General features: G+C 36.9%; 1 protein-coding gene across 5 annotated transcripts in view; it reads right to left on the minus strand.

Annotated features, from left to right (window-relative positions):
* Positions 1 to 15871, minus strand: part of MYO5A (myosin VA) — a 168658-nt gene that overhangs the window by 73179 nt on the left and 79608 nt on the right. For all 5 annotated transcript variants that reach the window (XM_037502502.2, XM_054701588.1, XM_054701587.1 and 2 more), the window contains exons 10-16: positions 14048 to 14313; positions 13356 to 13437; positions 9062 to 9202; positions 6914 to 7039; positions 5554 to 5637; positions 1749 to 1910; positions 386 to 483 (exon numbers count right to left, since the gene is read on the minus strand). In XM_037502502.2, coding sequence (XP_037358399.1) covers positions 386 to 483; positions 1749 to 1910; positions 5554 to 5637; positions 6914 to 7039; positions 9062 to 9202; positions 13356 to 13437; positions 14048 to 14313 — 959 coding nt within the window. The remainder of the gene's footprint in view (positions 1 to 385; positions 484 to 1748; positions 1911 to 5553; positions 5638 to 6913; positions 7040 to 9061; positions 9203 to 13355; positions 13438 to 14047; positions 14314 to 15871) is intronic.

The following is a 15871-nucleotide window of genomic DNA, read 5'->3' on the forward strand; positions in this document are numbered from 1 at the left end:
ACATTCTCTGATATTTTTAATAGTTGAAAAGTAACAGGGATAACTAGATAACTGATTCTTCACCAAAGCAGCTTTATCCCAGTCAGTTCTGGTTTTAAGTAATGCCCAGATATTTACAAGTCCAGAAAGATATTGACCTGAAATAAATTCAAAATAGAACTAGGAATGCTTTCTTGACCTCAACTTTTAAAATCGCTGAAAGACCAACTACTAATTTGTTCTCACATTCTGAAAATGGAAGAAAAACTGAAAAAATTCTATTAACTAGTAATCTCCCTCTTTAAGACATCAAGATCTACCCAAACATTTTTTTTCTTCTGTTGGCTTGGCAATCCTTATGAGATTATAGGAACACTCTTCAATTCAGAAGTAGAGACATTCTTACGTGAATGGGAATTTGAAGTCATTTGGCTTAATACAGCGCACATAGTGAGGGGTGGTGGCATTGAGTGTCTCCATAAGCAGGTGAAGGGAGTTTCGAAACTGCATGAAAAAAGAGCAAAAGGGGGCATCATGTTTATCAAAATCAAAGATGATGTAAAATAATTTAGAATTTTATTCCAGTGACATTAGTGGATATGACTGCCACCCATGAACTTGGCCCACCATAGAAGGCAAGTTGCTACTAAACAAAAGGGCTAGGGTTTTTGGTTAAAATTTGCTTAAATTCTATCATTTACATGCTTACTCTATTAAACACAGTCACTCTCCACCCATGCCCCATCTTAAAATAGACTTCCTTTTCTTTTTTAGAATTATGTTTATTGAGGTAACACTGATTTACAGACTTTATTTTCTTAGAGCATATTTTAAGTTCACAGCAAAATTGAACAGGAGGTACAGAGGCTTCCCATACACACCCCTTGCCTCCACATAGCTACAGCCTCCCCCACAGTCAACATCCTCCACCAGAGTGGTACATTTTTTACAACTGATGAACCTATCTTGACACATTAAAATCACCCAAAGTCCATAGTTTACTTTCTAGTTCACTCTTCCTACCCCCTTTTAATATAAGGCTTCTGTAGCTTTCTGTTGTGAACTCGGAATTTTTACTAAAAATAAAGCCTAATTTTAAGAATATTAAGGTCATTTAATCAGGTACAGTGGGAATTCTGCTTTAGATACTGAGAAAGGGGGAGCAGATGACTTAAAAGAGCATAGGATTGGGAAAATGGCAGAGTACAGCCAGGATGGGGCTAACACTAGGGACATGGGGTCAGGGGGCTACGGCCCTGGGTCAGGTCCTGCTTCCTGTCTGCACTAGGCATGCGGTCCATGCACAGGAAAACAAGCTAACTGGCACTCAACCTCCTGTCCAAAACCCACTGCAGCCATTCAGGTGCTGAGCACATGTGTGAAGTCTTTCCCACTTCCCGCAGAACATAAGACATCCAAGAAAGGAAAGGATTGTCCTTGCTCTGAAGGAGCCGATGCTCTGCACACATTCAGAGAGGAAACAACCAGAAAGCAAAGCAAGGGCGGCAGTGGCCTGTGAGAGAGGATATGTAATGCAAGAGTTAAGACAGGAGGAAATTATTTTGGGAAAGGCTTAGTCAGAGTCACGGGTCTAAAGCTGGGTAGAGAGAGGGAGGAGTGCACGGTGTTCCATGTTCTCATGGAATGTGGCTCTCTCTGTAGCCTCCCCTCACCTAAGGAGCCCACTTGTGAAGCTGAGACAGACAGATCTACGGCTTTCCCTGAGCCAGAGGCAAAAGAGTGCTGCAGGAATGGCTCCTTGGACTCACCTGAAGCCCCACCGTTTTCTTGTGCTCTTTGGCTGTCTGGCCTGGTCGGCCTTTGGTGGGCTTTGCAGAGAGGCGGGTGAGGGGTGTGCGCCCTGAAGTGGTGGCTGAGGTTGGACTGATGGCCTTCTCATCGTCTTGAAATAATTCTGGTAGCATCTTAAACTGAGTCAGCAACCATAAAAAGAAATTACAGTCTAAACTCAATCTCAATGGAAGCCTTCACAGGAGAAGTATTATGAAGATGTGCAATCTGCAGTGATTCCCTTCCTCAAGTGACTTCTTTCAAAGTCAAATTTTAGATATAGCCAATACCTATTTTAGAATCAAAATTATTAAATGAAGGGGAGTAAATTCTATAAAAGCACAAGGAGTGGAAAATGCACTAATTCTATAATCATGTTTGAGAGAAGCAAAATCAAAACTAGTCCACCCAGGAAATCCTAATCCATAGATAATGACCACTCTAAATACACTACCGGTTTTGAAATGTACTTTATGAGCAAAATGTGAATTGGAAATTCCATCTATTACCTCATATTCACAAAATACTGTATCATCATGCTTCATTTTTCTACCCAATAAGTCAAATGGTGAGAAGCAACAAAAATATCACTAACAACTTCAGTAGCGAGCGTGTCATGAAGTAGCTTTACAATATTATAAGATTAAGCAATAATCATGAATTGATTTTTAGAAAATAGTTTGGATTAAAGGAAACAAAATAAAAACCCTGCCTTTATCCTGTAAGCATTTATATTTATTTTCAAGGGACTTACAACTTGACTGTATAATTTCTGTAATAGATTTTGCGTCCCACCAAGTTAACGATGAGAAATGCCTATTTAAAGTTCTGGTACTTAATAAATGATTAGATGATTGGGAGAAATTTTATGGAACAAAAGAGATTTTAAACTAACCCACAGGGACATCTTGATATATTTATATATCTTTATAACAGTGTCTCATTCCATATAAATACAGTAAATCCTTCTCAGTGGGTTAAATTATAATTGCAACTACCAATTAGTTGTCTAATAATTTCAGACTCTCTTCAGAAAAAAAATTTTCTAGGAGAGTTCTAGCATTAAAAAACAAAATAAGGTCATTTCATTTGTTATCTGTATATCAATTATAAAAGTAATTTAGAAAATAATGCATAATGCATATAACATTGTTATATGCAACATAACCAATAATGGCTGCTTGCTATACAAATGAATGTACCCTTTGCTTTACAGAATAATCTAGTTTGGTTAAACATAAAGAAGAAAACAAAATATTTTGTTTTTACCTTGTATTACAGTATTGAAGTTTTGTTCCAAAGGGAAAAACAAGAGTTCAAAATAGATTTGATCTGAAAACTCAGCATGGGATTAAGATGCTAGGCTATTCAATTATAGGCCAAGTACTTTAAAATCTTATCTATGCTATTCTATCATCCCCAATTAAATTGCTAGCTCTATATTAGCAACTGCCTAAACTTTCTTTTTCTTTCTTCAGTATGAAATAGCTAATAGAGCTGGGCTGTAAGATCCTATTCACCACTAGGTGCTATAATTTAACTTAATATATACAATATCTACCAGAAAACTGCTTAGGGTCCAGAGTTAGAAAACACATTTGTGAAAAATCACCTCAAAATGGATAGAGAACTGGACATATGACCTGAAACCATAAACTATATAGAAGAAAATATAGGTAAAACACTACAAGACATACATGGCAATAACATCTTTTAAGACTCATCACCCAAAGCAAAGATAGTTAAGGAAAAGATAAACACTTGGGATTACATCAATCTGAAAAACTTCTGCTCAGCAAAAGAGACATTAACCAAAACAGAGAGACACCCCACTGATTGGGAAAAAAATCTTTGCACTCCATTCAACTGATAAGGGACTGATCACAAAAATATACAAAGAACTCACACAACTCAACAAAAACAAAATAAACAATCCAGTCAAGAAATGGGCAGAAGAATTTAAAAGAATTTCTCCAAAGAGGAAATGCAAATGGCCAACAGGCAAATGAAATGTTCAACATTCCTTATAAACAGGGAAATGCAAATCAACATCACACTGAGATACCACCTTACACCAGTAAGAATGGCACATATCAAAAAAATAAGCAACAACAAATGCTAGCGAGGATGGGTGAAAAAGTAACTCTCCTACATTGCTGGTACAAACTGATCCAACCACAATGGAAAGCTGTCTGGAGGCTCCTCAGTCTACTAAAAATGGAGCTACCATATGACCTGGCAATTCCACTCCTAGGGATCTACCCAAAGGACACAAAAACACTGATTCAAAAGAATACCTGTACCACTATGTTTATTGCAGCACTATTTACAATAGGTAAAACCTGGAAACAACCCAAATGCCCAAAAATAGATGACTGGATCAAGAAGATGTGGCATATATACACAATGGAATATTATTCAGCAATCAAAAAAGGTAACTCATGTCATTCGCAGCAACTTGGATGGAGCTAGAAAGAATTATGCTCCGTGAAATAAGCCAGAAGGAAAAAGAAAAATATCAGATGGTTTCACTTATAGCAGGAATGTAGGGGAACCAAATAAGACATCAGTGTAAAAAAATAGTAACAGTACAAAACACAACAAAGCAAAAACAGACAATACAAATCAGAGACATCCTGCAGGGGATGTCTGACCTGCTGACTTTCATTTCTACCTCCCTATATGACATGTCTACTTGACTAATTTCCATCTCAAGAAAAACATGCCTATGACAGAATTCTTGGTTCTTTCTCCCAAAGCCTGATCCATTAAAGTCTTCACCTTAGTAAATCACATCCTCACCTATTCGTGCATCAGGCCAAACCCAGAAGTCTCCCTTAATCTCTCATTCTCTCACTCTCCATAGTTAGCCATCATAAGATGTATCAACAAATTACATGCTATTTCCATTGCCACAACCTTGGTATCTCAGTCCACCATCCCTCCTCTAGAGATCTGTCTCACCCACCCACTATATCAATCCCCACAAGGAATAAAATCCACACTCTTTATTATAGCAACAGGAATGAAATCCACACTCTTTATTATACATTCCTACAGGAAGTAGCCTCTGTCTACCCAACACACATCCTATTCACCTATCATGCTCCTGTCACAATGGCTTTCTTTATGGAAAGACACAACTTGCTCTTCTCTCCATCTTATTCTGATGAGAATCAAAGGGTGGTGATTGGGATCAATATAATAATCTAGAGTAGCTATCTGGAATATTCTTTTCCCACTAGAAACCAGCATATACAGTATCTGAGCCTAGGAAAAATAATTTCAGTACTTTGGGCCACACCTGAAATGGCACTTAATGATCTAGAGATTAATCTCCATCTGGGTGGAGGGCATAAGGCTGTGTTTCTAATGTTTTCCTTCAAAATGACACATCAAAAAATAGGTTTTCTCTCACAAAGGCATATGGAGGTGTAGAAGTGCTGTAGAAGCAATAATTTCCCATAAAACTGAAAGACAGCAGTGTATGTAAGAGCACAGACTCTGAGCCAGAAAGCTGGGTTTTAATTTGGCTTGAAAACTAATTAGTTATGAAGTCCCTGTCCTCAGTTCCCTCACCTGTAAATTAGGAAGAGTGATAATGTTACCTCATTACAAGAACTAGATAAGTTAACATTTTTAAGACATTTAAGAAAGGACTTGATAAATACATTTGATAAATTTCTTGTTAGAAAAATCATTACTATAATTTAAGAGCTAATGTTTAAGTTCTTAATATTTTATTGAATATGTCCTGACTAGAGAAAATCTCTATGTGGTTACCTTGCTTGATTTAAGAACTTTAATTTGTTCTTCAAAAACAGTATCTTTATTCTTTTCCAGGAAGCCTTCACACTGGTATTCCACCTGAAAACACATGGAAAATCTCCTTAACTAATAATACTTTTGAATAGATATATATCATTAACATCAACCAAAATACTTATAGGCTAATGCTATACACCTGGCTCTCAGCAAAATGATATTATTAATTTTATTCTAAGAAACCAGTACCATTGTTGGCAATAAGTATATTAACACTAGAGTAAATTCCCCAAATACTGTTCATGCTAGGGGATAGTGGCAGTGGTGATTAACTGTTGTCTAAAGATCCTCCCAATTCATGGGTAAGCAAACAAATAAGAAGTTGATTTTCTTCTCCCATGCTGGCCAAAGACAGCTCCTCTAAGGCTGACCAAATATATCTCCTAACTTAATTCATCATCTGGTAGGGGTAAATCTCCTCTTGGGAGAGAGGTGAATAAAACATGAGAAAATATTAGAAGAAACAAATGTCTGTCAGAAATAATGTTGAAAACTGATGATGGATGAAGGTGGAGGTTGAGTAAATATGATTTCGCAAGTAGGACTAGATCAGATGGACTGTTTCTGCTTCCAAAAGTTTAGGACCTCCACGTCTGTACTACACAGCCCGAAAGTGGCCCTAAAGTCATCTCAAGGCTCCCAACTAGGATTAAGGCAGACTCAGAAAATCTTAAATTCTTGAAGGGGATGCTGGAAAGCTTAAACCAAAACTACCCTACAACTTCCTTGAAATATAAATTAGTTTCTTGACCCCTGATTTTCTCAGTAGACTATAGAACTTGTAAAACAACATGTCTTATATGCCTTGTTAGTAGGGATCCAAGGAGCAGTCACAGAACAAGACACACACAATTTCTATTCTGAAACCCTGTGGTCAGCTAGCTTGAGAATTCAAAACCTTTCATCAGAACCTGAGACAGCAATTAGTAATCAAACACATTAACATTTTTACATCAAATATATATATATCCAGCCTAACTGGGATAAATAACCTGGGTCTACAAATAACCTCATGTTATTTCAGTTGAGAGATTAGGTTTAGTCACTAAACAAATTGTGAAAAGACTTTTAAGAAGTCCAGTTTATTGAATTTTAGATAAAGGATTATAGACCTACATTTATTTCATAATCTAACTCCATTTTGGTCAAAGGAAGGGAAAATCAACCAGTCTATATGAAGATTACTTTTCCTATAAGGCCCTAAAGAATGCAAACTTCAGCAAAGAAAAATGATACCTCTTGATTATTGACTATTGATTTTTTTTTCCATTTTGAACTTAACTATTCAAAAATAAAACAGATAATAAAGCTTCCTTACCTTGTCAGCAAAATGTTGGATGATGAAAGCTTTGTTTGAAAGACGGGGCTTTTCAAAGAGTGCACATTTATTCAAATGTGTGTTGTACAACTTTTGGGCCCAAGTGTCATCTGTACCTTTAGGCATCTACATTTAGGGGAGGGAAAGGAAACAAAGTGAATATTGATACAAGACTCTTCTGAAGCATTAACCAACAGACCACTTTTTGGCTTTACCTAACAACTTTTATAGTCAATTTAGAAATTCTTTCCTTCCATATCTCCTTCTTAGAGGCCAAAAACCAATTACTAATGAAGAGCAATGACTGAGACCTTCCCAGGGTGGCTCAGTGCAATGTACGGACTCAGTGACCAATATGCCTACACCAAGAGTCACCGGATAAATATCTGATTTGATTTTAAAACAGCAAAAGTCTTATAAATGAAAGGTGAAATACCATGACTAGTGTATACTTTCAAACTTTGCTAAATAAAGGTAGCATGTGCATATGAAGTGAGATTTATATCACTCAGAAAGGTATAAAATGGAGAGTAGTCTCATCTCACCATTTTTGCCAACTTCATTATAGCCTTCTGTCCTTAAAGGCATGAACAGGGGGCCTCCCCGGTGGCGCAGCGGTTGAGCGCTGGGTTGCGAAGCTGCCTGCAGCCTCTGCAGCACCCCTTCAATCCCCAGCTGTTCCCCGGCCACGGGAGGAGAGTCCCACATGGCGCGCAGACCTCTCCTGCCGCCTGCTGCTCCCCTCAGTAGTGTACTTTGGTCTTTCTGCCTGCTCTGCTCCCCCTCTGGCTCTGGTGAATTCTCTCACCCTCCCACGCTTCTGACTGTACCCAGTGCTTGTATAAATAAATAAAACCTTTAAAAAAAAAAAGGTATGAACAGGAATGGGATCATTCTACAAATTCCTTGCATTTTTTCTTCTTAATAATAGCATTTTCATTTTATGCTCAATGTATTTTTCACTGACTTTTTTTATATATATACCTCGGATACTTTTGAAGTATGTTCAAAGGGTGAATTGTAAACAGTTCCACTAGAGGGTCAAAAGTTGGAACTATTTACAGTTCTACTAAACATTGTCAAATTTCCTCTAAAATATGATGTACTATCATTGCGAGTATATATGAAATCAATATTCATTGGAATTATTAAGTGAAAGGTATCATCAAATTTAACCTCATCTCTGATGTGAAAAACAGTATCCCATTTTTGTTGATTTGCATTATTTAATTTTAAGTAACTTTTTCATTACATGCCTTTTTAATGTTGTAGGATATCTGAATGCTTAGGAGGATCAATCTTTAGTAAACTGTCACTTATGGGATATAAAATAAAGAGAAATTAAGAAAAAGGACAGGCTATCTGCCTAAGATCACTCAGTTAACAGTAAAGCTGGTGATCTAACATTTTCCCCAACATCCTGGATCTTCAAATATTAAATTTAAACCTCCTTCCCTATATCAGTAATAAAGAACTAATCAGTTTTAAAATTACAGATATTTAGAACTATAATTTAAAATACATTTTGTATAATTTCTTTGGTATCTTTATTTTATTTTTTTAAAGATTTATTTATTTATTTGTATAAGCACTGGGTACAGTCAGAAGCATGGGAGGGTGGAGAATTCACCAGAGCCAGAACGGGGAACTGAACAGGCAGAACGACTAAATACACTGCTGAGGGGAGCAGCGGGCAGAAGGAGAGATCTGCGTACCATGTGATACCCTCGCCAGTGGCCAGGGATCGAACTGGTGCTGCAGAGGCTGCACGCAGCTTCGCAGCCCAGCGCTCAACCGCTGCGCCACCAGGGGAGGCCCTTCTTGGGTATCTTTAAATATAACCTATCACTGAACAAAAAGTACCAAATACAAGCTTATTGCTAACAAAAGTGGCTAAAATTGGTGATAATATACCCAATGTCAACTTTTTATATAACTTAGAATAAGCTGAAAAGAGGAGAGTCTTATTTTATTTGTAACTAGAACTCTTTGGGTTTAGTGATCCTTCGGTATGCAAATTAGAGTAACTCTCCACTTGCTGCCTTCATGGCATCTCAAGGTATAATGAATCTCTGCTTTAAACCCACTGACTCCCAGACCTTGATGTATTTTTTTGATAGACTAAGTATACCAGAAAATCACAGTTACCCTGCATTCCTCATCCAGCAAATCTAGAATGCCCAGTTTAGATTCTATAAGATTAATACAAGGCTGATTATCATAAAAGTCTATTAGTGTCCATGGAATCTGTTCCTTCATATACTCCTCTTGTTCTAATTTGAAGACATGCTGAAAAAGAAAAAAAGGCTTGGATTACTAAGATCATTATCATGACTAATTATTAATCAAGAAATAACACATACAAAAAACACTCTGAGACCAACATAATTTTCAATAATCCATGGTGCCCAGAAACAATCTTATAGGAAAAACATGATTTACACAAAGAAAACAATAAAAGAGAGCAAATAAAAATCCAGACAGTAAAAGCTCAGCCTGTACAGGATTCTTGGTAAAGAAGTAAATATAATAATGTGAATGTTTTTAAGGAGCTGATAAATGTAGCCTTTCTTATTTTTTGATAGGTATATATCCATTATTGCATCAAATAAATAGATATATTCTTCTTACATTATTGCACAGTGTGTCTGTGAACAACATGGGCATGGGAATGCCCTGGCTGACCTTAAACAACTATGCAAAGCAGATGCCCCCAGACTACTAACCATGCTGGGTGGTGCTTACAGCATAACAAACTAACTCTCTTCAGTTACTGTGACACTGAAGTTCCTATGTCTCAGAATTAGATAAGTTGATCTTTTGTGTCTGCCTTGATTATTCTTCACGCTCAGGGTATCTACAGCTCAGTTTTCCAGATTCTACATCTAATTCTGCAAGTAGTTGCATCTACTACCAATCCATTGCTATTTCTGCTAAATGCTTCCATCACCATTCTCATCACTGCTTCTAATCTCCATTCATTCATTTAAACAAAAACATGTATTGACTATCTATATTGTGTCAGTCACTGCATGCCACGAATTTGGAGACAGTGGGAGAAGCAGACAGAAATCAGATAATCACAAGGAATACAATTACAAACTGGTAATGTTACAGAGTAACTCTGGGAATAAGAGTCCTCATGAAATTTGGATAAAGGACTTTGAGGGAAGGGTTCTCTGAGGAAGGGCTGTGTGACTAGAATTCTGAGATGAATGGGAGTTAAGTTGGTACAGGAAGGAAGGCAAGGCTCCTGCTCCAGGCACCCCAGGCAAGCCTGCTGGCCCTTAACTTCTAGTCCCTACAGATGCTAATAACTTCCACTTGTGCATTCCCAGGGCTTTGTGCTTTCCTTTGTTTGTCTATTTTGTCTACCTTGATTCTCTCACATCTTGCTACTTTTCTGAGAAGATGAGCCATCTGTGGCTATGACTAGATAACAAACATTTTCTAGGACCCAAAACCCCATGAAACTTAGGTGTCACCAACATTTCTGATACATACTCTCCTCATGTACCTGGAACTTTCCTACTTTATTCTATACTTATTATACTTCCACTTTTAAATCACAGTGTTTACAGCATATACTGCTGCAATAAGCTTTAGTTAAAAAAAAAAGGTCATCTGAATGAATATTTATGTCATGCAAATTAGAAAGCCAATTTCTTCTGTTCTTTTTTTGATTAATGAGAAGGCAAATAGAGTACCATGTGTCAGCAGAATGCCCTGACTGATGGTACCAATATTTTCTGGAACACTGAGCCCAGTCTTTTTTAAATTCAATTCATTAATTTATATGGAGTCTACACGCTGACAACAAACACTGCTCCAGACTAAACAGTTTGCTTCTCACACACATCTCTACGTCGAGTTTAGAAAATTCCATGGGTCTCAAAAATCTGAGAAGCTCAATTGTCAAAAAGTCATTGTGGGAATAAGGTTTAATATGGCTAAAGACCCTTGGTCAATACAGAATGCCTCCAAATACTGACCATGCTATTGCCACCATATTCCTCATGCCTGGTGGCCCTATTTATAACCTATGTATCACCCCTGTTAAAGAAGAAGGCCTATGTATCAAGGTCTTTACTGCAAGACCCATGTTCCTAGTCAGAGCTGACTAAACCAAGTGTGGGAACTTTAGGGTATTCCATTGCCAGAGAACTCTGATGGAAAAAAAAATGAATTGGGATAATCAGATTCTCTATATCAGATATAAGAATTGGGAAATAAGGAAATAATCAAGAAAATTGACAGTGGAAACTGAAGCTGAAGGAATGAAGATTAATGGGAATTAAGCAAGATAAAATTAAGCAAGATAAGCACAGTTCAATCAGCGTTAGGTTCGTAGGAAGTCTGAAGTAAGGAAGCAGAAACCTTTAGGTAATGAACACATATATTGAGCAGAAGGAAAGAATATGGCTGCTCACTGTTAGATAGCACATTTGTTGCCATCTGATAATTAGTGGGAATAGAACTTTTTTTTTTAATTTTATGTAGTATGCTTTTATCAAATTTATATTTTTTCTTACATGACTTTCTATTTTCATACACTATTTCATTTCTCCCCTCAGGTGTCATCCTCATAGTTCTCCCACTACCACAGCACCCATGATCCATCACCACAGTCCCTTGTGCTCTCCCCTCCCCTGCTTTGACCCCTCTTCTTCCTACTCCCTCATCAGCATTTGTTAAGAGGGAACAGAACATTTGTGCAGAGAAGAAGCTAGGATGGGGTATGGTGTGTGCGTGTGTGTGTAAACACATGTATCAGAGACAGAGAAAAATGAATGGAAAGAGACAGAAAGGAGGAAAGAAAAAGAGTCAGAAATACATGTGCAGAGACATGAGACCCTTGAGAAAAGACATACTAGCCAACCCTAGATTGGCACTGTTTCCTTATATTTCCAGTCACTTTGTGCCAAAAGATACTGGGAAAGAGCAGAAAGCTGTGGCAATGAGTACAGTATTAAGAGACTCTGAAAAATCTTGAGAGAAGATGATGCTCTGATTAGCCTCTCACTGGTTGTTATTGTTCCCAAAGATGAAAAATATAGCAATCATGTTCTTATGGAAACATAAGCCTAAGATTTTAGGATTATATTTACAGTTTCACTGTGCTGCATAGCTTAATTAGCTAAATAAAGATGGTTCAAATTCTTCTCAAAGTATATGTAATATTTCATTTTTAAATTAAACAGTCTAATTGCTTTACAATAACAAGCAATGGCCCCTTGGTCCATTCCTCTCCAACCCCGCTTCTCTTTGGAGACAACCACTTTTAACTCCCTCAGCTATTTCTTCAGATATTTACCTCTAAGGAATATAATCATCAGCTATTTTTTACTTATTCATTGGAAACATGAGCTATTGATTCCATCTTCCCAATATCATTATTGTTTTAGATCTCCTTTTGGGTTTTAATTGTAACTGAAAATAGTATCTTTAAACTTCCATTTTTGTTTATCAACTATAAACTGTTACCACTGGACCTCTATCTTTGTAAGATGAAGATATTAAGGAGTTTTTTTCTGTCCTTCTGCTCCTTATCATTTACTTCCAGTTCCTATGAGTGACTCATTTTTAATGTCCTCTTTCATCAGTACTAATAACCACCCCTAAACTTGCACTGTGAACTGTGCCTGGCATGCGGTGAGCACTTTATATATTACCCAACTCATTTAACCCATACAATTATCTGCAGTGGGTACTGCCATTATCCCCATTAAACAATGAGGAGACTAAGGCTCAGGAAGGTCACTGAACTTGCTCAAGGTTCCCTGGATAATCAATGTATAGTGGAATTTCAACCCACACAGGTAACCTTGGAGGTCTATGCCCTTCACTACTGTAATCCTTTGCTCCTCATTTTCATGAACCTCCAAATCCCCCAACGCCACAATAATGTTCTGAGACATTTGCTATTACTGCTTCACAAGAACCACTCTCAAAACATTCCCACTGCCTTTGTCTCAGACTGTTGAAAAAAGAATATGCAAAACAGAATATGTAAAAACATAAAGAAATGAGGTGCTCTGATTTTTCTGTTCTGACATCTTGCTAACACTACAAGTAAGAGTTAAGATAGACATAACTCCACATACAATTAGCCATAGGAACAAAACTGAAGGATTTGGGTATCAAAGTTTCACACTCCTGTTTCTACCTACTGTATATCCTGTTTCCATCCCTCTCTTTATATGTTCCAAATTTTCATTACTCTTAGATAGCAATCTATGGATGATCTTGATTCCTATCTGGAACATAAACATTTTTCTAATGTATCATTTATTAATCATAAGTTTTTCTGCAGTTTATCCCTTGTAACCCCAGATAATAATTGCAATTTATAACTTCATTTCAGTAACCAGACTCTAAACACAGACTAGCAGTTCAAGAAAAAAATGATCGCAGAATATTATTCATGGAAGAAAATTCTTACCATATTGAATTGCTGCTGTAGTTTTTCATTTGCATAATTTATGCAAAACTGTTCAAAACTATTTATCTCAAAAGTTTCAAATCTGTAAAACCAAAAATAATATGGAAGGGGGAGAAGGGAACAAAGAATTTTTAAAAAATACTCAAAATCTGAACATTAGAAATAAATGTGAAATTCCCCCACACTGTAACCTTTCTCTCCATCTCAGTGAAGGTAAAAGGGTTTATATGTCAGTAACATGGAATATGAACCCAGTAGACAGGCATCAGCCATGTGGCAGAGAGATTTTTTTAAAGCTCCAGCACATGGAGGTATTCAACATGAGTTTTCAAGGGCTAATTCACCCACATATGAGGAAAAATTAGAACTATAATAAAGTCATTGCTCCTGTCAATTTACAGGCTCACAGTGTCTATATACATACAGAAGGGAACCAGAAATAGCAATGTCATATGTTCTTTTGAAAAATTAAACTGAACAATAACAAATCAGGTATCAATGTGCACAAGTGACAGAAAGGATCTTAACAGTTAAAGGATGCAGGGAGCCAGAGAAGGCAAACTAACAAAAGAAATTACTTTTAGAAATCATCTTCTAAGTTTCCTTTCTCTTCACCAGTAAAAGACATATTCAAACACCCAGTCAGAATTATTAGACGTTCTCTTGCAGATCACTAAGTCAAATACACCTACCCATAAATATCCAGTACACCAATAAAAGAGTGCTGCTTGACAGCAGAATGGAGAGCCTGATTGACATGATCTACAATCCAATTAAAAAGCTTGGCATAGATGTGTTTGGCCAAAGCATCTCGGGCATTTGTGGCCTGTAGTTTGGAGATAGGCTTGATGTATGTCTCTGTGGCAGTAGCTAGCTTCCGATGGCAGAGCCAATGACACATCTCCTCGTAGTCCACACCCATGAGGTCACAGAAGATGATGAGAGGTTCATGCTTGGGCTGCCAAAAGAGATTAGGTTATTTCCTATTAACAAGATCAGTCAAATCAATCAAATTAAGACTTCAGTAAAAAATACTAAGAGGGAGCAAAACCCAGTATTTCTTTGCTATAAAAAAAAACACCAAGATCACTTGAAGTGGATTAGCAACAATAATCACAGTCAACCATCAAATCAGCATCTAAGTAACAGTTTGCAATCTTTTCCAGGGCTCACTTCAAGCATTACCTCTTACTTTGTCTCTTAGTAATACTGGTTTGTAGTTCTCTGTAGTCACATTCATTCAATCAATCAGAAAACCAGTCAGTTGGTCAACAAATATTTACTGAGTGCTTTTATTATATGCCAGTAAGCAGAAACAGACATGTTCCCTATCCCCCTCGAACTTACAGTCACTAGGGGGAATGGATGTTAATCCAATGCAAAATTTGCTCTCTCAAATGTAAAATTACTACAAAGGAGAGAAGGGTACTGTGGTAAGTTTCCCCATTAGAGGAGTATGACCTATTTACAAAGGCAGGAGACCACCAAAGGCAAGAGAAAGAGAGTTGAGATCTGAAGCATGAAAAGGTGTTAACTAAATGAAAGGGGAAGGAAAGGGTTTTCCAAGATGAGGAAACAGCTAGTATAAAAGTTCTGTTATGGGCGGAAAACCAGCAAAATAAGGGACTGAAGCTGAATGAAGGAGAAAATATATGAGATAAAGCAGAGAGACTGGCAGAGCTACACCATGGTGGTCTTTATCCTAAGATCAAGAGGGCTTTCACTGAAGGATTTTCAACAGTAGCCTTGATAGTTATTTGTGTGACAACTTAGATTAGGATCTCTTTTAAGGATTTATATATTCCCTGTATCCCTACAATGTCATCCATGGACCTTGTATGAGCAGTTCAATGAATTCTTGTTAGTATACTGTATTTTTCAACATCTTCACTAACAGTTTTCAACTCAATCTAATAATATTCTTGAAGAGTAGGTATGGTGAATATTGTTACCACTTTAACAAATAAGGAAGTAAGAGCCAAGAGAAGAGCTTGTCAAAAATCATATGGCCAATTAATGTCAAAGTTATCATTAAAACCTAGGCTCCTGAAACACTCCATCTCTTCATACCTCCCACTGAAGCAGTCCTTTCTTTCTTTCATTTCCCAAGTAATCACTTTAGATACACATCGGTGTTATTACAAAAAGCATGGTTCAACTCCCTTAAATACGCCATTTTGTTTCATGAACACATGCACATACACACACACACACACACGAATGATTTGATATCATTTAGAAGTGAGCCATTATTCTCTAAATATAGTCTATTTGAATGGTGTTACAATATTGTTCTATTAGATCAAGTTTCTTAATTGGTTCAAATTTTTTATAACGTTACTATTTAGGGACTTCTTGGCCTATCAGTAATGAGAAAAATCAATAATCTCCCATTATGATAGATTTGTTTATTTCTTTCTGTGGTTTCTGTTGATTTTCACTTTATATATTTTGAGGTTACGTCATTAAGCTCATCCAAGCTTAGAACAATTACAATCTTCTGATGAATATAATTT

The sequence above is a fragment of the Talpa occidentalis genome, unplaced genomic scaffold, assembly GCF_014898055.3.
Source record: "Talpa occidentalis isolate TD23 unplaced genomic scaffold, MPIMG_talOcc4v2.1 talOcc4.11, whole genome shotgun sequence".
Classification (NCBI taxonomy): Eukaryota; Metazoa; Chordata; class Mammalia; order Eulipotyphla; family Talpidae; genus Talpa; species Talpa occidentalis.